Genomic DNA, 26,205 nt, shown 5'->3' with positions numbered 1-26,205 from the left:
AGTGATAAATGCCGGGATGGGATGAATGGGAGGTAGCTCACCTGGGACCATGTGAGCTGGGTAGCTGGCAGGTAGTGGCTCACCTGTAGCAGTCACCAGGCCAGCAGCACGCAATGACGTGCTGGGACACCAGCTTTAGCACTGCAGTTCGGAGGGGAAGCAAGAGGATACAGGGAGAGGCCACAATGTGCAAAAATGCAAAAACTAGCAATGCTATAGAGAGGGAAAGAAGGGGAAAGAGAGGAGAGAATGCAGGGGTGCAGAGACAAGACCTGCAACAGTGTCGATTGGACACTCCACAGTTTGCAGAGGTAACTGCCTCATTAACATATGGATAAAATTTGAGACAGCTGACACCAGCAGAATTTCAACTGCAAAGAAATAAAGATCAGAAGACTAGAGTTTTCAAACTTTCTGCAGGACAACTGGAGGAGGTGACTTAACCTCAGCACTCACTGCGCAGTACGGAGGCAGTGCTGCATTCTCAGACGTGCCGTCTTTTTGATGAGAACGTCTGCCCTCTCGGGTGGACGTAGAGGGTCCCATGGCACTTTTTCAAAGAAGGTAGTTTTCTTTTGGTGGCCTGGCCAATATTTATCACTAAAACAGATTATCTGGTTGTTATCACATTGCTGTTTGTGGGAGCTTGCTGTGCGCATGTTGGCTGCAGTGTTTCCTACATTACAACAGTGACCACTTCAAAAAGTGCTTCATTGGCTGTAAAGTTCTTTGGGACGTTCTGAGATCTTGAACGATATATAAAAAGGCAAGTCTTTCTTTAATGTTACTGAAGTGCCATGTGCAGATGACAGCTTCTAAAAAGCTGATAATTCAAAAACAAACAAGCTGCAATTAAAAAACAGCCCTAACAAATTACAATTTTTGTTTATATTTTTAATGCATTTTACAGTATCTTGGAGTCAGCTATAATTCTGCCTTTGGGAAAGTTAGCAGTTACTTTCAATATTGAAATATAGTATTCTTACACCTTACGATATAATTGACTTGATTTTTTTTTTCAACCATCAGTTAAAAAATGTAGACTTCTATTGACATCACATCCTCAGCACCTCCTAAAGTGTTTCACAGCCGACCAGTTCCTGTTTTGAGTGCAGTCACTCTTGTTATGTAGGCAAAAGCAGGAGCCAATATGTGCAAAGCAAGATCCCACAAACAACGGTGGTTTTCTTGCCATCTCACTCCAACACCCCTCTAAAATGCTTGGACTTGTTTATGACATGTTGACCTGATGAATTTCAGCCTGTTGTTGTAGACTTTCTTTCTTTCCTCCTGAGCTATGTTTTTTCGCTTTGTATAACTAATCTTGCTTCTGTTCTTTGGAACTTAATTTTATCTGTCTAATCAATTTTATTGTGGGACCTTACTGTGCACAAATAAGCTACAAAGATTCCTTCCTACTTTGACTACAAATCACAACAGAGGAGACGAGACAAACTAAAGGATGTTCACTCCCAGGAACTTCCTGTTGTGGTCGTCAAAACGTAATCCTTTGTTCTCCCTTGACAACAATTTGTATTTATGTAGCCTCTTTACATAGTAAATAGCCACAAGGTGCATCACAGGAGTGATTATCAAACAAAATCTGACCCTGGGCCACATAAGGAGATTTTAGGACAGGTGACCATAAGGTTGGTCAAAGAGGTAGGTTTTAAGGAGAGTCTTACAAGAGAAGAAAGAGGCGGAGAGGTTTAGGGAAGGAATTCCAGAGCTTAGGGCCCAGGCAGCTGAAGCACGGCCGCCAATGGTGAAGCAATTAAAATCGGGGATGTGAAAGAGGCCACAATTGGAGGAGCACAGAGATTTGGAGGAGTGCGGGGCCGGAGGAGGTTACTGAGAAAGGGAGGGGCGAGACCATGGATGGATTTAAACAGGGAAGAGAATTTCAAAATCAAGGTGTTGCTGGACTGGTTAACAAACCTGTGCTTTTTTTTTTATCTCCAGTCGAACGATTATGGACATTTTTACTAGCACTTTTAAGAAAACTTAAAAAGAAACCCTGGAATATCCAAAGGGCAGAATTTGTTGATAAGTATTAACAACAAAGGAGAGAACATGGAATTGTTAACCTAGCTGCTTAGATGGGTAATTGAGACCCTGTCCTTTGATGGGGATAAGGGATGAGTTTAAAGAAGACAGCTGGCAATTTTCAAGGCTGAAGCAGATATTACTGTAATATTTAGCACTCCGGTGCAGTACCGAGGGAGTGTTGCACTGCCAGGCGTGCCGTCTTTCAGATGAGACATTAAACTGAGGCCCCCCTGTCCTCTCAGGTGAATGTAAATAGCCAATGACGCGATTTCAAGGAAGAGCAGGGGAGTTATCCTCCATGTCCCAGGGCCAATATTCATCCCTCAACCAACATCACTAAAAACCAATTATCTGGTCATCGTCACAATGCTGTTTGTGGGAGCTTGCTGTGCACAAATTAGCTGCCATATTTCCTACATTACGACAGGGACTATCCTTCAAAAGTACTTCATTGGCTTCGAAGTGCTTTGGGACATCCTGAGGTTGTGAAAGGTGCTTTATAATTCTTTAATGCTCAGCATTAACCCCTGTCTGTAAACCCTCGCTTCTTGCAAACTAAAGTGTGGCTTTATATACACACAATGTCTGGCAATGTTGTGTTGTCCCAGGGTCAAACAGAGAACCCTTGTTAATTTGATTTGTTCACTGTAAATGTCACGAGCCCTTTTGTGTTCTCCTGGCCTTGAGATAATGGAAGAATAATGACTTTATCAGATCATGAGACGATGGCTGTAATCTTGGAATCAGATTGAGTCTATGAAAGGGTTTGTTAAACGTAGAAAGCTCAATCATGGCAAAACAAAATCCATAGAACGTTTCACATAATTAAAAATGTTACTTAACTCACAAAACTTGTCACAAAACATTCCTGGATTGCAATAGGTTTCAAGTGTAGTGTAGTTGCTTTAGTTTTAAAGACCATCAGGGAAAGTCCTTTAGGTGAACTTATATGTTTACAGAGCTTTTTTGCATCAGTTCCAGTTCATTCAACATTGTTGTGGGTCTGGAATTACATAAAGGTCAGACCAGGTAAAGATAGCAGATTGCCTTCCCTGAAGGACATTAGTGAACCAAACAGGTTTTTAATGACACTCCAGAAGTTTCATGGTCACCATTACTAATACCAGCTTTTTAATTCCAGATTTATTTGATTAACTGAATTTAAATTTCCTAGTTGCTAAGGTGGGATTTGAACTCATGTCTCCAGATCATTAGCTCAGGCCTCTGATTATTAGCCCTGCAACATTACCACAATGCCAACATTCCAAGGCTAGGACACTAGGGAGAACTACTCTGTTCTTCTTCGAAATAGTGCAGTGAGATATTTTCTATTCACCTGTTTAAAAGTCTTATCTGAAAGACAGCACCTCCGACAGTGCGGCACTCCCTCAGTACCGGATTTCGCTCAAATCTCTGGAATGAGCCTCAAACCGTTGCTGACTAAGATCACAAATATCTCTTGAGCCCTTTGAAGTTCAAGCTGGGCCTAAAGAAAACTAAAGAAGTGTTTTACGTGATTACGTACAAGATTGACTAGAAGTGTTCAATAGGTTTTGATAGAGTGGATGGGGAGAAACTATTTCCTCTGGCAGGAGGGTCGGTAACCAGAGAACACAGATTTAAGGTAATGGCAACAGAACCAGAGGGAAGATGAGGAGATGTTTTTATGCAGCGAGTTCTTGTGATCTGGAATGCGTTGCCTGAAAGGATGGTGGAAGCAAATTCAATAGTAACTTTCAAGCGGGAATTGGATAAATACATGAAAAGGAAAAATTTACAGGGCTATTGGGAAAGAGCAGGGGAAGTGGGACTAATTGGATAGCTCTTTCAAAGAGCTGGCACAGGCACGATGGACCAAATGGCCTCCTGCTGTGCTTTATGATGTAAAAGATCCCATGGTTCTACATCGAGAAAAAGCAGGGAAGCTCTCCCCATTGTCCTGGACCAATATATACCCTTCAACCAACATCACTGAAACAGATTATCTGAGTTATTATCACATTGCTGTTTATGGGATCATGCTGTGTACAAATTGGCTGCCCCCAGTGATCAAATGAACTTCATTGGAAAGCGCTTTGGGACGTCATGAGGACGTGAAAGGCGCTATAGAAATGCAAGCATGTCTTTATTTCTTCAACGCTCAACACTAACTCCTATTATTAACCCTTGCTTCTCACCCTAGGTAGATCCACAAATATTTTGTTGACTTGTTGCATCTTGCACACAACAATATCGGAAAACCGATGAAGATGAACAATCTAGGCTCTGTGTAGCAACAAGATCATGCAACTGCTAGAGATTCACATCATAACATGATGCATAATCATTTTACATGAGTGATTGAACATGATTCTTACACGTTCACATTTGGGGCACTTACCAATGGAACAGAAGTCATAGTTCAGCAAGGAAATTATTACATAGTATTACATAGAATTTATAACACAGAAACAGGCCATTCAGCCCAACAGGCCCATTCCAGTGTTTATGCCCCACACAAGCCTCATTCCACCCCTCTTTATCTCACTCTATCAGCATATCCTTCTATTCCTTTCTCCTTTATGTGTTTATCTAACTTCCCCTTAAATGTATCGATACGATTCACCTCAACCACTCCCTGTGGTAGCGAATTCCACATTCTCACCACTCTTTGGGTAAAGAAGTTTCTCCTGAATTCCCTATTGGATTTAGTAGCGATTATCTTATATTTATGGCCCCTAGTCCTGGTCTCCCCTGCAAGTGGAAACATCTTCTCTACGTCTACCCCATCAAGCTTTTTCATAATCTTAAATACCTCTCTCCGATCACCCCGGTCTTCTCTTTTCTACAGAATAGAGACCCAGCCTGTTCAGCCTTTCCTAAAACCCTCTCAGTTCTGGCATCATTCTTGTAAATATACTTTGCACCTTCTCCACTCCCTCTATATCTTTTTTTTTACGATATGGAGACCAAAACAGTCATGCACTCCAAGTGTGGTCTAACCAAGGTTTTATATGAATTTAACTATAACTTCTCTACTTTTCAATTTTATCCCTTCAGAAATGAGCTCCAGTGCTTTGTTTGCTTTTTTCAATGACCTTATTGCAATGCACTTCTGGCTGGTCTCCCACATTCTATCCTCCATAAACTTGAGGTCATGCAAAACTCTGCTGCCCATGGCCTTACTCGCACCAAGCCCTCCACTCACCGTGCTCACTGACCTACATTGGCTCCTGCTCAAGCAAGGCCTTAATTTTAATATTCTCATCCTTGTTTTCAACTCCTTCCATGGCCTTGCCCGTCCCTATCTCTGTAATCTCCTCCAGCCCAACAACCCTCCAAAATCTCTGCACTCCTCTAATTCTGGCCTCTTTCAATCATACCACCATTGCCAGCTGTGTCTTCAGCTGCCCGGGTCTTATGGTCTGGAATTCCCTCCCTAAAGCACTCCGCCTCTCTACTTTTTCTTGCTATAAGACGCTCTTTTAAAACCTACCTCTTTGACAAAGCTTTTGGTCATCTGCCCTATTATCACCTTATTTTGCTTTGTAACTCTCCTGTGAAGCACCTTGGGACATTTTATTACATTAAAGGTGCTTTATAGATACAAGTTGTTGTTGTTAGTAACCTACATCGCTACTTGTAGGTATGCTAAACCTGTGTGTCTCTCTCTCCCTTTTCCCTCCCATTTTTCCTCATGCCTTCTCTGAACCTGTCTCGGTCATGAGACCACCTGCTGTTTTCAATACCCCATTTCCCCCTTTAACCATTTAATGCAGGCAATCTTCCTCTCCGATCTCCTAAAGTCAGCATTACTTCCCCCAGCCTGTTAAAATTGGGCCTTTGCCCCTCATCCTGTTAATGCCAGATTTCTTGAGCGTAACTCACGACTGCAATTATCACTGGAGGTGGTGCAGGAACAGAGAGATCTCGGGGTTCACAAACACACATCTTTGATGTCGGCAGGACAGTTGATAAAGCTGTTAAAAAGCAGACAGGTTTCCCTAGATTTATAAACAGAGGCATAGAATACAAAAGCAAAGAAACCGGTTAGACCTCAGCTGGAATAGTGTGTCCAATTCTGGGCACCACACTTTAGGAAAGATATTAAGGCCATGGAGAGGGTGCAGAGGAGACTTACTGGAATGGGACCAGGTATGAGGAACTTCAGTTATGTGGAGAGACTGGAGAAGCTGGGATTGTTTTCCTTAGAGCAGAGCAGGTTAAGGGGTGATTTAATAGAAGTGTTCAAAATTATGAACGGTTTTGATAGCTTAAATAAGGAGAAACTGTTTCCACTGGCACAAGGGTCAGTAACCAGAGGACCCCCGGATTTAAGGTGTTTGACAAAAGAACCGCTGACATCAGGAGAATTTTGTCTACGCGAGTTGTTGTGATCTGGAATGCGCTGCCTGAAAGGGCAGTGGAAGTCGATTCAATAATAACTTTCAAAAGGGAATTGGATAAATACTGAAAAAGGAATAATTTGCAGGGTGAAGGGGAAAGAGCAGGGGGAGTGGAACTAATTGGATAGCTCTTTCAAAGAGCCAGCAGAGACACGATGGGCTGAATGTGTGTCAGATCACAACCCTCTGTTTGAAGAAATTTCTTCTCATTTCTCCCCTAGATTTTTGTCAAGTATTTTAAACCCATGACACCCAGTTACTGACCCACTTGTCATTTTTAATTCTCAGTCCGACTCCCACTCACTATTGAATCTGCTTCCACCGCCCTTTCAGACAGCGCATTCCAGATCACAACAACTTTCTACGTAAATAAACCTCTCCTCATCTCCCCTCTGGTTCTGTTGCCAGTTACCTTAAATCTGTAACCTCTGATTCCCGACCTGTCTGCCAGTGGGGACAGTCTATCAAAATACCTCATGACTTTGACCGCCTCTTTCAAATCTCCCCTTAACCTTCTCTGCTCCGAGAACAATCCCAGATTCCCTGCTTATCTGGCCGAACAGAAACTCACTTAGCAGCCAAAAGCCTAAAATTAAATATGTTAATATAAAATCAATCACTGTTAGCCCATTTCATGCTGCTACTCCAACTTTGACTCTTGTCATAACCTTAACCAGCAAGAGTGCATTTTATGTAATGACACAGGGCACTTAGGCTCAGGCAATGAAGCAGTTAAAGCATTAGGAATACAGTAAATAATAAGTGTTTCCTCCCAATTACACTATGCAGCGTATAGGAAGAGAGGGAGGAATTGGAGCAGGATATGTACCTCCTGATAAATGAATGCACCATATTAACCCATCCATCATGTTTAGCCACCTCCCCAGGAGGAGGCAGAGAATGATGGACTGAACTCTCAAACCTGAGGGAAATGGTAGGGCCACCATTTATTATCAGTCAAGGGTGCTACAGATTGCAATCCAATTAAAGTGAATATGCCTCCGTGTTTACATTTATTAACTAAATTCAGGTTGCAATGCTTAAAATTTAAAACATGCACCATTTGGCAATTCTGGAAACTCCAGTCCTGTTGCACTGCAAAGCATCCCCATCACTTTAGCATATAATTGATGAAAAAAATACCCATCTTTAAAGTGTTGGGAAAATCTAACATTACTCTTTATTTTCCCCAACTGTAATTTCACAATAAACACAATTGCTCTTGGAAAGCTCCAATATCAAAATATTTCCATGAAAAGTAGAGTAACAAGCTAATGAAAGCGCACCTACATATTACAGCACAGATACCAATGGCACTTTATATATATTTAGGGGAAAGCACACATCAGCAAGGAGGTTTGAAAGAGGAAGGGGGTGGGAGCTATGTTAATACAACTGACGCCATTGGATAACATACCAGTACAAGAAGTAGTCAGCAAATATGCAACAAGAAAAAAGAAATTACTATTTTTTAAATGGGGAACACTTAAGGGAGGTTGGGTGCAAGCAGTTGCTGCTGGTTTGTTGCAGCGGTGCAGACTGAGTGAGTGCTGGAGCTCCCGGGGACCAACGGTCCAAATCCCCGGGCCAACGTTCCATTCCCGGGGACCAACGGTACAAATCCCCGGGCCAACGTTCCATTCCCGGGGACCAACGGTGCAAATCCCCGGGCCAACGTTCCATTCCCGGGGACAAACGGTCCAAATCCCCGGGCTGCACCGACCATGGCGGAGGAGTTTGCAGCACCTGGCGGGCTGCAGCAAGTTTCGGAAGCCGCTCTGGCGACCCCGGCGCCGGCAGCAAACGGGCAGGTGCGCGCCCCGGCCGAACAGGACCCGGTCATCTACTTCGTCAAGCAGGCCGGCTGCCCGCCGCTGCCGTCCGCGGAGGACGGGTTGCCGCCCCCGGCTTCCCCCAGCAGAGCACCCGGTGTCAGGCCCGGCAGAGGTGAGTGAGTGTGTGTGCGCGGGCGGGAGAGGCGGCTGCGGCTTTGCAGAGTGCGATTGGCAAAATGGACCGGGTTGCAAATTGGCCACAAGCGGCATGTGTGTGGGAGGGGGTTTAATTAACAGGTTATTATGCATTTGTAGTGAAAACTGTTCCCTGACGCGCACAGTTTCTGCATGCTAATGGTCTGTCCGTGTAAGTCAGCGGCAGTGTTGCTCCTTTACCTTGCTCTGGACTCTGTGGAGCCTGACCTGCCCCCCTCCCTCTCCCCTCTCCCCTCTCAGACCGGGCTGAGGTGAGAGCTGCCTTTTCCTCACAAAATAAAGCCCTTGCTGCATTTGTATAGCACCTTTCACAGCCTCGGGCCGCCCCAAAAAGCACTTTGTGACTGGGCTAAAGTACTTCTTGGGAGTGTCGTCACTGCTGTCATGTTGGAAAAGTGGTGAGCAGTTTGTGCACAGCAAGCTCCCACAAACAGCAATGGCCGGGGGGGGGGGGGGATCTGGTTTTGTCGTGGCGTTGGGTTGAGGGATTGATATTGGTACCGGGGAGGACTCCCCTTACTCATCGAAATAGGGGCCGTGGGATTTTTTTTTTATGCCCACCTGAGAGGGCAGACGGGCCTTGATTAAAGTCTCATCCGAAAGACGCCCTCTCCGATGGCGCGACGCGGTCCCTCCCCTTCCCCACGGTACGGCACCAGGAGTGTCAGCCTGGATTTTGTGCTCCTAGTGGGCCTTTGAAAGCACAGTCTGACTCGAGGAGAGAGTATTTATTGCCAGAGTCCTGGTTGACACTTACTGTATAATACTGAATCCGCCACTCAAGAAAAGACATCCTTTTGAATAGATTCTGTAGAAACTCTCAGGTTCCCTGAAGTGGCCCGAACTTGGGACTCAACGGATCTCAGTCGCGTTGCTATCGTAGAGCTGATGTACTCGATTAACTTGACAGGACGTCCACGTAAATTATACCCAGATCCTGAGGCCCCAAGTCCTTTTTTGTTTACAATCATTTATGGGATGTGAGCATTGCTGGCAAAGCCAGCATTTATTGCCCATCTCTAATCGCCCTTGAGAAGGTGGTGGTGAGCTGCCTTCTTGAACCGCGGCAGTCCTTGGGGTGTAGGTGATGTTAGGAGGGAGTTCCAGGCTTTTGACCCAGCGACAGTGAAGGAATGGTGATATAGTTCCAAGTCAGGATGGTGTGCGGCTTGGAGGGGAACGTGGAGGTGGTGGTGTTCCCATGCATCTGCTGCCTTTGTTCACCTCACCCTATCTGCATATCCTTCTATTTCTTTCTCCCTGGTGTTTATCCAGCTTCCCCTTAAAAGCATCTGTACAATTCACCTCCGCCATTCCCTGTGGTGGCAAGTTCCACATTCTCCCCACTCTGGGGAACAAAGTTTCTCCTGAGTTGGATTTATTAGTGACTGTCTTGTATTTATGGTTTCTCGTTCTGGACTCTCCCACAAGTAGGAACATCTCTACATCTATCAAGTGTTACTGAAGCAGAAAAATTTTGTGAAAAGAATGATCCCATGACAAACAAAATCCTGACATAGTCAGCATGCTTCATATCGGTTACAAGATGAGTCTTTGTAATTGACGCCTTCAGTAATGGCAAGCATTTAGCGCTATTTACTTGATTATAGGTGGCCACTCGGTATGAACGGTATGGTGGGGACCAGAACTTTATTCCATTTTGCTTTTATACATCCAGAAATATGAGCGTGATAAATTTGGACGTGAGAAAGTGAGATGACTGAAATCTGACTGGGGGGGGGGGGGGGCGCAGGAAGAATAGAAAGTATCTGGGCACGATGCTCCAATTTGATGTGTTGGGATACTGGCAGATGTCTCGTGATGTTCCTCAGCGTTTATTTTTTATTTTTATTTTTTTTTAGAGATACAGCACTGAAACAGGCCCTTCGGCCCACCGAGTCTGTGCCGACCAACAACCACCCATTTATACTAACCCTACAGTAATCCCATATTCCCCATCACCTCCCTACACTAGGGGCAATTTACAACGGCCAATTTACCTATCACCTGCAAGTCTTTGGATGTGGGAGGAAACCGGAGCACCCGGGGAAAACCCACGCAGACACAGGGAGAACTTGCAAACTCCGCACAGGCAGTACCCAGAATCGAACCCGGGTCCCTGGAGCTGTGAGGCTGCGGTGCTAACCACTGCGCCACTGTGTTTTCTTGTCTTTAAACAAACAGGGATGCCATGTCATGTAACTCAGTGGTATTTTGGCCAATGATTTTTAGAATTCTGTTCAGCAAAGTTGATGGAGTTTGACAGCGGAAGGTTTTACAGGAAGTAAATCTGTGTTACAGGAAGTAAATCTGTGAAGTGCCTTTTGATATCTTAGTGTGTTAAAGGCACCATTGAAATACTTTATGCCCAATTATAGATTAATAATACTCCTGGAAGTAAGGTTTGAAATATAAAGCTGTAATCTGTATTAATAAGAAAGATCACACATTCATCTTTCTTGTCCTTGGGACATCCCAAAATATCCTAATAAATATTACAGCCAGCCAATGTGTAACTTTTGAGTAAGTGCTGTTATGTAAGGAAATGCAGCAGCCAATTTGCACACAGTAGGATCCCACAAACAGAAAGCAAAATAAATGACCAATTGATCTTGGGTTAAGGGAGTGGTTATTGATTGGAAGCCAGTGATGCTCACACATAGAGCAGCAGAACATTAAGATTGGCATTCCTGGAAAAGATGCGACAGTAAATTAAACAATTGAAAAAATACGTGCATGTAGAAAACCTGAAAAACTGGAAAATCTGGAGACACTCAACAGGTGGGATAGCACTCCTAGAGAAATCATGAAGAAGGAAAGAACTTGCATTTATATACTTCCTTTCACATCCTCAGGATGTCCCAAAGCACTTTTACAGCCAATTAAGTGCTTTTTTTTTCGAAGTGTCATTGCTGTTGTAATGTAGGAAACACAGCAGCCAATTAGCTCACAGCAAGCTCCCACAGACAGCAATGAGTAATAACCAGAATAATCTGTTTTTAGTGATGTTTGGTGGATAAATATTGATTCAGAACTCCAGAGTGAACTCAGCTGCTCTTTCTCAGAATTATGTCATGGGATCTTTTACATCCACCCAAATGACAGCACAACAATCCAGCAGTACTGTGCTGGAAGCATTGATCTGGATTTTTGCTCAAGTCTCGGGACCAAGGCGGTTATGTGGAGTTGAGATACAGATCAGCCATGGCCTCATTGAATGGCAGAACAGGATCGAGGGACTGAATGGCCTCCTCCTATTCCTGTGATGCCTCCATTGTGTAAATTGTGCTACAGAATCTTGAACACAGAAAGAGCCTTGCTGGCTCTTGGAAAGAGCTATCCAATTAGTCCCACTTCCTGGCTCCTTCCCCATCACCCTGCAAATCTTTCCCTTTCAAGTATTTATCCAATTTCCTCTGGAAAGTTACTATTGAATCTGCTCTCATTGCCCTTTCAGGCAGCGCATTCCAGATCACAACAATTCGCTGCGTAAATAATTTCTCTTTCTCCACTGTTGCCAATTACCTTAAATCTGTGTCCTTTGGTTACTGATCCTGCTCCACTGGGAACAGTTTCTCTTTATTTACCTTATCAAAACCCTTCATGATTTTGAACACCTCTATTAAATATCCCCTTAGCCTTCTCTGCTCTAAGACGAATAATCCCAGCTTCTCCAGTGTCTCCACCTAACTGAAGTCCTTCATCCCTGGCATCCTTCCTAAAGTGAAGTGACCAGGATTGGTCACAATACTCCAGTTGAGGCTAAACCAGTGTTTTATAAAGGTTTAGCAATAACATCCTTGATTTTTTTACTCTGTACCTCTCTTTGTAAAGCTGAGGAGCCTTTTGCTTTTTAAAAACGTTTAATCGACTTGTCCTGTCACCTTCAAGATTTGTGTATATACACCCCCAGGTGTCTCTGTTCCTACATCCCACATCGCCTTGTCGCATTTAGTTTATACTGCCTCTCCTCATTTTTCCACCCAAAGTTAATTACTTCACACTTCTCTGTGTTAAATTTCATCTGCTGTATGTCTGCCTGTTTCACCAGTGTCCTTCCTGAAGTCTGTACTATCCTCACTGTTTACAACATTTCCGAGTTTTGTATTATCTGCAAACCTTGAATTTATGCCATGGATACCTGAGTCCAGGTCTGTAATGTACATCTTTTTTAAAACAAAAATATTCTGTGGTATAATTTTCTTTTAAGTCATCCATTGCATCATACTTCATAAGGAATGCATCAATCAAGCAGCGTGTTTGTTCTCTGCTTGAGGTGTCTGACTGTGTGCATTGCGTTTTGCCTGATTGTAAATGGATGAATATGTGTGTGGTTAATTGTGGCTGAGCTAGGGGGATGTAACCAGGAGGCAGTGAGCACCAATTGTACTGTCTGCTGCAGCATCCTAGAGCTGTGTCAGGAATTGTTTATGCATATAGGATCAACGTCATGTGATGCTGAATTTTAACTACAGGGTTGCATTTAGCCAGCCATTTTGATCTACACCCGAACTGCGCAGAGAACTGGTCTCTTATTTTATTGAGAATGGTGCTGATTGAATCAAGAGTTAGCAGAAAAATTCATTTAAGAAGCTGGTGAGCATCTCCTCTGCATTTGGAACCTTTAGCAGCAGCCAGATACCTTTTGCTGGAGATCTTTAGCTGGGTAATACTGCGGATTTGCAGAAAAAGAAAAGGGTTCGATTTGGCTGTGTTACTAGCCCAGAGAGAGAGTGCGTGCAGGATCACTCTGCTAACTACAACCTGCCCTTGCTATTGAGGCTGTTTCTGGGTGGCCACTGCAGTCTCAGTACAAAGCATCCCTTTCTCTCTCTGCACTGTGATTCCATCCTGCAAAGCCAGGCCTTTGCTGCAGGATTTTTTTCTGCTATCAGCAAGCTGAGTCATCATGTCTGACCTGACTCCCCAGAGTGATGCTCCAACTCCCACCACAGACAAGATCACCCAGGCTGCCCGAGAGACTATCTACCTGTGCAACTTTCGAGTCTCTGTTGATGGAGAGTGGCTCTGTTTGCGGGAACTGAACGACATCTCTCTTACACCTGACCCAGAACCCACCCATGAAGGTAATGATGATTTGCAGATGCTACAAGCTGCTCTGTTTTGTTTTTAATTTCACCCACAATCCTAGTGATTATGACAGCAGCTTTGAATAGTGACTGGCATGTCATTATTGCAAATCTCTGATTCTAAAACTGTGAAAATTCTGTTCACTCTTTTGCTGTTTAATGTTGACAGTGCACAGATTAAACCTGCAATCGCTGCTGTCACCTGTCTTTTTAAATTTGCTTTTAATTTTAGTGTAAATTGTAAACCTAAATTTATTTTTGCACCACATTGCAAGTCTGTTCAGATATTGCTTTGTTTATACGCTGGACAGCACTCAATTTATATATTTTCTAATTTAATCATTGGCGCAGTGCTTCTGTGTACCCTTCCTCTCATCCACAAGTCCACTGCATCAAAAGCAGTCTTGATATTTGGCAGCTACTCTTACTGTAAAAAGATACAGCGAGCTGATGCAACTCTCCATTCAAATCTGTAAAGGGCTGATTTTTTAAAATTGCAGCAACAATGATAGAAACTATGCAGTGACACAAAACCCATCTTATATTAAGGAAAACATTAGCTGTGCACAAGCGGCCTGATTTCCCATTGAAGGCAAATTAGAAAGGCCATCTTGAAAAGAATGTGCTGATCTGTGGTCACGGTGATGTAATGACGGCTCTTTATTGCTGCCGCCTTGTCTTTCCCCCTCCCCTGTTCTCTGACCCTTGAACTGCACCAGTAGCCCTGGGTATTTGACAATACAGAGACACATTTTCACTGCTGCTTTTCTTTCTTGGGGAGGAGAGGAGGGCAGAATGACGCACTTGCTCATAACTTGTGTCAGGTTTTCGATCATCTCATTTAGTCTGGACATCTCATCGTCAGCAGTTAACTCTTTCATTCCTGTGCTGATGCAGGGTTTCACAAATTTAAAGTGTAAGGTTCAGAATGCATCAAAAGCTTCCTTGTAGTGATAAGTGGTATGTTCAGGGGTGCAGACTTGATTTGTTTTTCTAGCTGTAATATTTTTTAAAAGATGTGCTTCAGAATTAAATTTATTTTTAAAAGAAAGACTTGCTATCTTAAAGAGGCAAGTGAACCTGTGAGCTGTTCGGTTTAAGAATCTGTAATAAGCCTCATCTTTAACAGTACTATCATTTAATACATTCAGCTTTAAATTGGTGACTTGCAACAGTCAAGTTGGGAGGAAGAATGAGGAGAGGCAACATAAACTAACTAAATGGTACAATTTTAAAGGGACTGCTGGAACTAAGAGACCTGGGGGTTTATGTACAGAAATTTTTGAAGGTGGCAGTTCAGGTTAATGAGCCGATTTAAAAAAAAAAACACAAGATCCTGGGCTTTATAAATGGGCATAAAGTACAAAAATAAGGAAGCTATTGTAAACCTTTTATAAATCACTGGCTCGGCCTCAGCTGGAGTATTGTGTACAACTATAGGCTCCACACCTTCGGAAGGATGTCAAGGCCTTGGAGAGGGTACACATAAGGTTTACTAGAATTGGACCAGGAATGAGGGACTCCAGTTATGTGAAGAGTCTGGAAAAGCTGGGATTGCTCTCCTTAGAGCAGAGAAGGTTAAGAGGAGATTTAATAGAAGTGTTCGGAATCATGAAGGGTTTTGATCGAGTAGTTGGAGAGAAACTGTTCCCAGTGATAGAAGTGTTGGTGACCCGAGGACAGGTTTAAGGAAATTGGTAAAAGCAGAAGTGGGGAAATGTGTTTTTTACACACCGAGTTGTTATGATCTGTAATGCACTGCATGAAAGGGCGGTGGAGGCAGATTCAGTAGTAACTTTCAAAAGGAAATCGGTTAAATACTTGAAAAGGAAAATATTGCAGGACAATGGGGAAAGCAGGGGTAGTAGGACTAATTGGATAGCTCTTTCAAAGAGCCAGCACAGGCACGATGGGCTGAATGGATGCCTCCTGTGTTGTATGATTCTATGAAATTGAAGCCAGCATTTACTGCTGCCCAGGCCATCCTATCAGATCTGCTTGGATTATCTTTTTATTGTGACTTTGGGCAGCTTCTGTGGCAGTAAAGGTTTAACTTTAGTTCTACAGTTTTTCTGCAAAGCTTTGTGTTTCAATTGCTCCCCCTCCCCACAAAAATTTTGAAGAATAATTTTTAATAAAATGGACCGAGTAAGCTGAATCAAAACTCGACTGTTTCTTTAACTACTTCAGTGCCTTTCAGTTGTGATTCCAAGGAAGGCTACAATGTAAGGGTGCTTCATTATCTTTCCGTTAATGTAAGATCAGACTGGAACCATCCCTTTAATTACCACATTTCCCTCTCCACACTGCCGCACATCAATATTGGTACAGTGGTGTATGATCATTTAACACTGTACTGATTGAATTGTTGTTTTCTGATCAATATTTGTCCTGAGCCACACACTAGAGGCCTGTATCTAACCTATATACAAATGCACTGCAAATGAAGATTTTTATTCAATGTATTTGTTCTGTTTACTTGAAAAATGTAAGCATCATAGGAACAGGAGGAGGCCATTTAGTTCCATGAGCCTTTTCCTCCATCAATTTAGATCATGGCTGATCTGTATCTTCAGTTACCTGTCTTGGTTCTGTAATCCTTTAGTACACGTATCCAACAAAAATAATTTCAGTTTTGAAATTTTTAATTGAGCCCCAGGCTGAACAGCTTTTCGGGGAAGAGAGTTCCAGATTTCCAATACCCTTTTTATGAAGAAGTGCTTCCTGGTATCACCCTTGAAGAGCCTGGCTGTAATTTTAAGGTTCTGTCTTGCCCTTGTTCTGGACTCCCCCCTCCAGAAGAAATAGTTTGAATAGTGAGTATCTCATGGGCCACCTGAGAGCCATTAGACTAATTGTTTAATGTTAATACAACAGTAAGAGTCTTTCAGCTCTGGCGCAGAGATGACAGTCACAGCAATGGCTGAAATAGTTCTGAAAAAAAGTGGCTTGCTCATCCAATCATCAATACTTGCATTTAAAATAAATAGAACTTGTGCATTTTCACATTCTGAGATTTCTAGTTTTTAAAAAAGCTTCTTGACAAAAGGGGCCACCATAGTTGGGCTCAAAAACCCCCTGTTCAAGAGGTGGGGGCGGGGGGGAGGTGAAGAAATGAGAATTCCTATTTCTGATTGATATCCGGTGACTCTTTCCAACAGCAACTTGTATTTATATAACAGCTTTAACGTAGTAAAATGTCCCAAGGCACTTCACAGGACCTTTATTGAACAGAATTTGATATTAAAACACGAGATATTAAGACAGGTGACCAAAAGCTGGGTCCAAGAGGGAGGTTTTAAGGAGTGTCGTGAAAGTAGACAGGCAGAGTGGTTTAGAGAGGGAATTCCAGAGCTTAGTACCCAGGCAGCTGAAGGCACGGCTGCCAAAGGTGGAGTGATGAAAATTGGGGATGTGCAAGATGTGAATGACCTGTGCATGCATGCTATCTAAATTCAGATATGCTGATTGGCCATTTGGGTAAGGCTACAGAAGAATGTAAGGAGTCAGCATCTTGCAGGTAGGGGAGGAGGGGAGTATTGAGATAGAGGTAGGGTTGTAGGAAGCCACTCTTTGGGCTGGATCTTATTCTCCCCTCGATGGCAGATTTCGTGGTGTGCTGGGTGGGGTGGGGTGTGTGGAGAATTGAAGCGGCACTGGCCGCCGTAGAACCCGGCGCTGAAATTGCTGGTTCCGATTCTCTTGGGGGTGGGATAGGCCGATGGCAGTTTTCCCCCCCAGAGGCCAATTGAGGCTTTTATGTGGCCTATTTAACGGCCACTTAAGGCCCTCCTCCTACTGCGCTGGGATCTTAGCAGCAGTTGAGGGGGGGGTATGCCTCTGTTGCGCGGAGAGGACATCTTGGAAAATGAAGTGCCATCCCTGCGGACTGGAGGGGGGTGAGGGGCAATCTGTGGCCCACAGAGGACCCCCCCACCGGGAACCAATTTGCCCCCTGGGATCCCCGCTGCCCCTGAAATGAACACCCACTCTCTTTCCCCCCCCTTTGCCAGGGCCATCCAAACTGGCCCGGCGACCCTGCCTCACCTACCTCTTCTCCAGGGTTCCAGCACTGGACCTGGGTCAGAGGCCTCTGCAGTACCGGCAGCTGCCATTGCTCCCAATAGCGCTGCTGAAACTGCTGAGCTGCCAGCCCTGTGATTGGCTGACAGCTCTTGGGGGCAGGATCCCAATCCCTATTAAGTGTTTAAAGGGATTGGGGACCCTGCCTCCCTACACTTTAATCCAAAAGACTGGGGTTGCTCCAGGGGGCTGAAAAAATGCAGAACTCTGCCTTTTTGGTCTGGCCCTGGGAGCCCCACCTCCTGCACAAAATCCAGCCCTTTGTTTCTGTTCCTCTCCCGCCCCATCCCATTTTGCTCACTCATTTTTTTTCTCTCTGCATGGATTCTCAACACCTCAATGAGCCTGAATTTAAACAAGTGATTATTTCTTAGGGCACCGAGGTAGGCTTATAATTGCTTGGGGGGTGTGTGGGGATGTAGGTGTAACAACATGATGCCATTTCTTCTAATTCCCTCAACCCTTTCCCATAGGTAGCTGGAGCTGACATTTGGAACTTGTTCTGTGAAGAATCTTGCATTGGTACAGGACCATTAACAGTGTAGATTGCACAGGGTCAGTGAATAAACTGCCTCAACGACACACTGCTTAAAAGCCCAACACTTGCAACGGAGGTGGCAAGCAACTTTAAATGTTATTGTTGTACCTGGGGGGGGGGGGGGGCGGGGGGCGTTTCCTCAGGTATAAATCCAGTGTAGCCGAATGGTATTTTTCTCCAACAAAACAGTCCCCATCATGATCTGTGAATTTCTGTATGTGATGGATCTGCATATACAATGGCTTCTGTTTTCTGTAAATATTCCATTAAACTCTTAACCAGTTTCATCCCTTTCTCAAACAATATATGTGAATAAATGTGCCTTTAAAAGTGCCAGAGTGGTATCCTGAGTTATTGAGTGGGACCTTCCTTTTAAACCCGATGCTGTAATATTACATAGAACTCTCAGAAATGAGCCATTTGGCCCGTCAGCTCAGGTCCACGTGAACAGCCACAAAAGAAATATTTGAAGTCTTATTGTGTCAACGTGACCTGTAACTTTTGCATTATTAATATCCCTCTTTATTTTTCCTAATTTTTAAAAATAATAGTTTTTTTGGTGGTGGTTTTATTTGCATGACATTTTGTCCTTTTTTTCCTTTTTACTTTTTGCTGCTCTTTGCAAAGACTCTTGGGAGGATTTAACAGTTTGGGTGGATCAAATGCTTGAGGAAGTTGAAGGTGGGTAACAGGATTGTTTATCAGCTCTTGTACATTGTGTGGTAGGGCCTGAGCCACTGCCATGTTCTCCAACCTTGTTTTAAAACCAATGATGTAGTACAGTCATTTACAGAGATCACATAGACAGAGATCATATACAATTGATGGGTAATCAAAGCTGCACTCCCACCCCCCCCCCCCCCTCCCCCCCAACACCCCAGCCATCACATCTCTGTAACCTACTATAACCCTCCCGAGAACTCTTGGGCATCCCTGATCTCCATCGCTCCACCATTGGCAGCCATGCCTAAAGCTGCCTAGGCCCCCAAGCTCTGGAATTCCCTCCTTAAAGCTCTCCACCTTGCTCTCCTTTTTTAAGACGCTCTTAAAACCTACTTCTTTCACCAAGCATTTTGTCACCTTTCCTAATATCTCCTTTTGCAGCTTAGTGTCAGATAATGTTCCTCTGAACGTTTTTACTGCATTAAAGGTGGTATATAAATGCAAGTTGTTACTACTGCATCCTTTAAAGAATGTACAATTGAGCTTTTGAGCTCCAACCTAAATAGTATTACAGCACAGAAACAGGCTAATCATAGAAACAGGAGGAGGCCATTCAGCCCTTAGACTCTGTTTCCTCCTTTCAGTTAGATCATGGCTGATCTGTAATTTGACCCATCTATCTGCCTTTGTTCCATAATCCCTTAATACCCTTGCACAACAAAAATCTATTGGTCTCAGTTTTGAAATTTTCTGTTAATGCCCAGCCAACGTTTATGGGGGTTGGAGGAGTGGAATTCCAGATTTTCATTACCTTTTATGTAGAGAAATGCATCCTGACATTGCCCTTGTGCAGCCTAGCTCTAATTTTAAAATTATTCCCCCTTACCTGGACTCCCGCAACCAGAGGAAATAGAGTAGATCGTTAAAAAAAAAAGTTTGTGTTCTGTGAGCCTCCTCCCATCCTTCTTTTTCACCCTATCGACACATCCTTCTATTCCTTTCTCCTTCACGTAATTACATGTTTGCCTCAATTACACCATGTAGCCATGAGGTAGTGAGTTCCAAATTATCACCACTCTCTGGGTGAAGAAGTTTCTCCTGAATTCCCTATTGGATTTATCAGCGACTATCTTATAAATATAGCCTCTAGTTCTGGTCTCTCCTGCAAGTGGAAACATCATCTCTACGTCTGCCCTATCAAACACTATCAGGTCACCTGCTCAGTCTTCTCTTTTCTAGAGAAAGGAACCCGAGCCTGTTTAATGTTTCCTGATAGTTATAACTTCTTGCTTTTGCTGTTGTCTGTGTAAATCGTTGTTGCATCTTCTCCAGTGCCTCTGTATTCTTTTAGTAATTTGGAGACCAGACCTGCGCAATAAAGACATTACACAGACTGTGATGTGTCAGAAACTCTTGAGAGTGTGTAGACCCTATCAGATGTTGAAATTATTTTGCGTATGAATCGATTACAGTCGGCAGTTCTGATCTTTGTGGTTTGTCTGCTTCATGTTTTTAATATGTGCCAAGTATGTTTTTCATAGCTAAAATATGAAACTCCTTCATTGACATCTGCTTGCAAGTTATGCATGGGAGATTTTAATCCTTTTTGCACTTCTTGTTTTAGCTTAAAAATAAATAGTTTTAAATTTAATATCTTGGTCAGTTTGAGATGCACCGTTTATTGTGGGGAAAAGCCTTGATGGTTAGACCACATCTAAATGTAGACTCTCATCTGTTGCACAGCTACCAACTGTTGTGCTTACTGTCCCTTAACTTAGTTGTGCACTATCTGGGCATTTTAATGCTGCAGAAACAGCCTTGAGGTTAATAGGGAATCTTGTATCAAAACCAATTATATTTACCTTCACATGAGCACAGAACAAATTAAAATTAGTAATTGACAATAAGATTCCAGAGACAGTTTGGTGGGAAATCTAAAACTAGAGACCATCAATATAAGATAGTAGCTAATAAATTCACTAGGGAATTCAGGAGAAAATTCCTAATTCGTTACTTAGAATGTGGAACTCATTACCATAGGGAGTGTTTGAGAAGAATAGTATAGATGCATTTAAGGGAAAGCTGGATAAGCAGAAAAGGGAGAAAGGAACAGAAGGATATGCTAATAGTGACTGCCTGGGTCAATCTGTTCTGATCAAGGAAGCAGACTAATTCATGTTGTAGCACAGGAGCTGGCCATTTGGACCAGAAAATCTGTGGTGGTTTTCTCCACAAGGCACCTGATCTGATCCTGCTCTTTCATCCATTGAATCGACAGCGCAGAAGGAGGGCATTCAGCCCTTGATGCCCGTGCTGACTCTTTCAAATAGCTATCCAATTAGTCCCACTCCTCCCTGCTCTTTGCCCATAGACCTGCAAATTTTTCCCCTTCAATTATTTATCCAATTCCTCTTGAAAGTTACTATTGAATCTGCTTCCACTGCTCTTTCAGGCAGCACATTCTAGATCACAACTTGCTGTATTTATATATAGAAATAATAATTCTGCTTCCCTCTGGCTCTCAAGTAATTATCTAATTCTCTTTTTTTTTTATACAAGTATTTAAAGGCACTGCTTCAACTGCAGTTTGTGACAGAGAATTTCACATTGTCACCACCATCTGTGAAGACTTTTTTTGTTTCTAGCCACCTCCTTAATTAATATTGCGATTAAATTTATCTGCTGTTTTACCAATCTCAAGCTTGGGATTTTAGCATGGAAGGGTTATAGGTGCTAAGTTATCAAAGGAAAATGGACTGTGGAGGGGAGAGTGGCATGGAGAATTACCACAATGTAATGGGTAAAGGGCCGCTAACCCAAGGTTACAGATTTCAGGAGATTGCAAAAGAACCAGAGGAGACATTAGGAAAAATGTTTTTGCAGAACGAGTGGTTAAGATTTGGAATGCGCTGCTCTTTCTGTTTTTATTGTTTTTGTAATAACTGTTCGAAATCTTTAATTTCTTCCTGTTCGTCTTTTACTGCACAAAGGTATACATTGTACGCCAGAGGATCTTTAGCCTTTGTGGCCTTCAACTTCTTACTATCTACTCCTTCTAGGACTTGTTCTTCCTTCGTTAAACATTCTGTAATTTTTATTGAGAAGGTACTTTTTTAAAAATTCATTCATGGGATGTGGGCATCACTGGCTATGCCAGCATTTATTGCCCATCCCTAATTGCCCTTGAGAAGGTGGTGGTGAGCTGCCTTCTGAACCGCTGCAGTCTATTTGAGGTAGTTACACCCACAGTGCTGTTAGGAAGGGAGTTCCAGGATTTTGACCCAGCGACAGTGAAGGAACGTTGATATAGTTCCAAGTCAGGATGGTGTGTGACTTGGAGGGGAACTTGCAGGTGGTGATGTTCCCATGCATCTGCTGCTCTTGTCCTTCGAGGTGGTAGAGGTCGCTGGTTTGGAAGGTGCTGTCTAAGGAGCCTTGGTGGATTGCTGCAGTGCACCTTGTAGATGGTACACACTGCGTTGGTGGTGGAGGGAGTGAATGTTTGTGGATGGTGTGCTAATCAAGCGGGCTGCTTTGTCCTGGATGGTGTTGAGCTTCATGAGTGTAGTTGGAGCTGCACCCATCCAGGCAATTGGAGAGTATTCCATCACAATTCTGACTTGTGCCTTGTAGATGGTGGACAGGCTTTGGGGAGTCAGGAGGTGAGTTACTCGCCGCAGGATTCCTAGCCTCTGACCTGCTCTTGTAGCCATGGTATTTATATGGCTACTCCAGTTCAGTTTCTGGTCAATGGTAGCCCCTAGGATGTTGATAGTGGGGGATTCAGCGATGGTAATGCCTTTGAATGTCAAGGGGAGATGGTTAGATTCTCTCTTTTGGAGATGGTCATTGCCTGGCACCTGTGTGGCGCCAATGTTACTTGCCACTTATCGGCCCAAGCCTGGATATTGTCCTGGTCTTGCTGCATTTCTACACGGACTGCTTCAGTATTTGAGGAGTCGCTGAACATTGTGCAATCATCAGCGAACATCCCCACTTCTGACCTTATGATTTGAAGGAAGGTCATTGATGAAGCAGCTCAAGATGGTTGGGCCTAGGACACTACCCTGAGGAACTCCTGCAGTGATGTCCTGGAGCTCAGATGATTGACCTCCAACAACCACGGCCATCCTTTGCGCTAGGTATGACTTCAACCAGCAGAGAGTTTTCTCCCGATTTCCATTGACTCCAGTTTTTCTAGGGCTCCTTGATGCCATACTCTGTCAAATGCTGCCTTGATGTCAAGAGCAGTCACTCACACCTCACCTCTTGAGTTCAGCTCTTTTGTCCATGTTTGGACCAAGGCTGTAATGAGGTCAGGAGCTGAGTGGCCCTGGCGGAACCCAAACTGAGCATCACTGAGCAGGTTATTGCTAAGCAAGTGCTGCTTGACGGCACTGTTGATGACACCTTCCATCACTTTACTGATGATTGAGAGTAGACTGATGGGGAGGTAATTGGCCAGGTTGGACTTGTCCTTTATGTACAGGACATACCTGGGCAATTTTCCGGGTAGATGCCAATGTTATAGCTATACTGGAACAGCTTGGCTAGGGGCGCGGCAAGTTCTGGAGTACAGATCTTCAGTACTATTGCTGGAATATTGTCAGGACCCATAGCCTTTGCAGTATCCAGTGCCTTCAGTCATTTCTTGATATCACGCGGAGTGAATCGAATTGGCTGAAGTCTGGCATCTGTAATGCTGGGGACTTCAGGAGGGGGCCGAGATGGATCATCCACTCGGCACTTCTGCGGGGAAGGTTGTTACAAATGCTTCAGCCTTATCTTTCGCACTGATGTGCTGGGCTCCCCCATCATTGAGGATGAGGATATTTGTGGAGCCACCTCCTCCAGTTAGTTGTTTAATTGTCCATCACCATTTACGACTGGATGTGGCAGGACTGCAGAGCTTGGATCTGATCCGTTGGTTATGGGATCGCTTAGCTCTGTCTATTGCATGCTGCTTATGCAAGTAGTCCTAGATTGTAGCTTCACCAGGTTGACACCTCATTGAGGTATGCCTGGTGCTGCTCCTGACATGCCCTCCTGCACTCTTCATTGAACCAGGGTTGGTCTCCTGGCTTGATGGTAATGGTAGAGTGGGGGTTCTGCCGGACCATGAGGTTACAGATTGTGGTTGAGTACAATTCTGCTGCTGCTGATGGCCCACAGCACCTCATGGATGCCCAGTTTTGCATTGCTAGATCTGTTCGAAATCTATCCCGTTTAGCATGGTGATAGTGCCACACAATATGATGGACGGTATCCTCAGTGTGAAGGCGGGACTTCGTCTCCACAAGGACTGTGCGGTGGTCCCTCCTACCAATACAGTCATGGACAGAAGCATCTGCAGCAGGCAAATTGGTGAGGACAAGGTCAAGTATGTTTTTCCCTCGTGTTGGTTCCCCCACCACCTGCCGCAGACCCAGTCTAGCAGCTATGTCCTTTAGTACTTGGCCAGCTCGGTCAGTAGTGGTGCTACTGAGCCACTCTTGGTGATAGATATTGAAGTCCCCCACCCAGAGTACATTTTGTGTCTTTGCCACCCTCAGTGCTTCCTCCAAGTGGTGTTCAACATGGAGGAGTACTGAGTCATCAGCTGAGGGAGGGCGGTAGGTGGTAATCAGCAGGAGGTTACCTTGCACATGTTTGACCTGATGCCATGAGACTTCATGGGGTCTGGAGTTGATGTTGAGGACTGGGCGGCACAGTGGCGCAGTGGTTAGTACCACAGCCTCACAGCTCCAGCGACCCGGGTTCAGTTCTGGGTACTGCCTGTGCAGAGTTTGCAAGTTCTCCCTGTGACCGCATGGGTTTCCATCGGGTGCTCCGGTTTCCTCCCACAGCCAAAGACTTGCAGGTTGTTAGGTAAATTGGCCATTGTATATTGTCCCTAGTGTAGGTAGGTGATAGGAGAATTGTGGGGATGTGGTAGGGAATATGGGATTAATGTAGGATTGGTATAAATGGGTGGTTGTTGGTCGGCACAGACTCGGTGGGCCGAAGGGCCTGTTTCAGTGCTGTATCTCTCTATGACTATGACTCTATAACTCCCAGGGCAACTCCCTCCGTACTGGGTCTCTGCTGGGTCTATCCTGCTGGTGGGACAGGACATATCCAGGGATAGTGATGGTAGTGTCTGGGACATTGTCTGGAATGTATGATTCCATGAGTATGACTATGTCAGGCTGTTGCTTGACTAGTCTGTGGGACAGCTTTCCCAATTTTGGCACAAGCCCCCAGATGTTAGTAAGGAGGACTTTGCAGGGTTGACAGGGCTGGGTTTGTCATTTCCAGTGCCTGGGTTGATGCCAGGTGGTCCGTCCGGGTGCTACTGTTCTAGATGTCATTTTCTTAAAGCGTCTTAGTCGCCGGCAGATCGCAATGATTCAGCACCCATCTTAGTGTGATTGTTTGGCCAGATGAAACCCACTGAGATCCTTCCTTAATAACCATATATTCCTGTTTTAGCCTTGTCCTGCTGCGGTGGCCAATAATGTGAGATTTCTCTCTTTATCTAGTCTATCTCACTCTTGTCCCAACAAGATTATTGGTGAAATTTTATGCTCTGCCCCGCGGTGGGTTTGGAGGCAGGAAGAGGATAAAATCGGGTGGGATGGTGGCAGGGGATGGGGACCTTGCTGCCAATGGAAATGTTTAACTGGCCAATTAATACCTAATTAAGGGCCTCCGCCTGCTGCAGCCGCAATTATCCATGCAGCACGCGGCCCTGTCCCCGCATGGGAAGCACAGTACACAAAATAGTGTGGGGCTGCTTCCCAGTGGTGGGGTTGGGGGTGGTGGGTGCCGTGTACAGGTTCCTCCTTCAAAGGTACTTGGTGCCTGAACGAAGGACCTGGCATCGGAAAGTGGGGGTTGCTGAGGGTCACCCCCTAACCTTGCTGTCGTCCCCTCCCCCGCCCCCTCCCCCCCAACAGGACTCTGCCCGCCCTGACCTACCTCAAGCCTGGTTCCATCGCCACTCCTCAGTGTCTGGTGGCTGCAACTACAGCAGCAGCCACCACCTCTAAAGTGACACTGCAGCTGCCGGTCTCTGGCTGGCTGGCATCTCTGCAAGGCCGGGGCTTCCGGTGACTGGGTCCTAAGTTGTACGGAAGGTCCGCTGCTGTCAAATTAAATTCCTGATTGGCGCTAAATTCAGCGGACATTCCATACAAGAGCCGATACAGGGAACTCGCCGTCTGTTTCCCCTGACGTTGAGAACCCCCTCCCGCCAGCACAAAATTCCACCCTATGACCAATATGATAACGTGATGCTTGATGTAGTAATTTTGGAAAACTTTATTAAGAAATAACAAGTTATATTTCACAAAACTCAGGTACTGACTTTACAGCTGTCATGGTTGCACTTTCTGATTGGGTTTTGGTAACAGACGACATCAAGA

General features: G+C 44.4%; 1 protein-coding gene and 1 long non-coding RNA gene across 12 annotated transcripts in view; one reads left to right on the top strand and one right to left on the bottom strand.

Moving 5' to 3' along the window:
- LOC137377221 (uncharacterized) overlaps positions 1-9,261 on the bottom strand; it is a 52,431-nt gene extending 43,170 nt beyond the window's left edge. Inside the window, exon 1 of the long non-coding RNA XR_010976379.1 lies at positions 9,183-9,261. This is a non-coding gene — a long non-coding RNA (uncharacterized lncRNA). The remainder of the gene's footprint in view (positions 1-9,182) is intronic.
- The window catches only part of rufy3 (RUN and FYVE domain containing 3), a 68,899-nt gene continuing 50,537 nt past the window's right edge, over positions 7,844-26,205 (top strand). For 4 of the 11 annotated variants that reach the window (XM_068046688.1, XM_068046646.1, XM_068046636.1 and 1 more), the window contains exons 1-2: positions 7,844-8,381; positions 18,764-18,817. In XM_068046688.1, coding sequence (XP_067902789.1) covers positions 8,159-8,381; positions 18,764-18,817 — 277 coding nt within the window. In that variant the 5' untranslated portion in view covers positions 7,844-8,158. Of the gene's footprint in view, positions 8,382-13,334; positions 13,513-18,763; positions 18,818-26,205 lie in introns of those variants that run through there. The other 7 variants (XM_068046657.1, XM_068046724.1, XM_068046677.1 and 4 more) reach the window with 5 other exon arrangements.

This window comes from Heterodontus francisci, chromosome 1 (genome assembly GCF_036365525.1).
Source record: "Heterodontus francisci isolate sHetFra1 chromosome 1, sHetFra1.hap1, whole genome shotgun sequence".
NCBI lineage: Eukaryota > Metazoa > Chordata > Chondrichthyes > Heterodontiformes > Heterodontidae > Heterodontus > Heterodontus francisci.
This window is presented reverse-complemented; position numbering and strand designations above follow the sequence as displayed.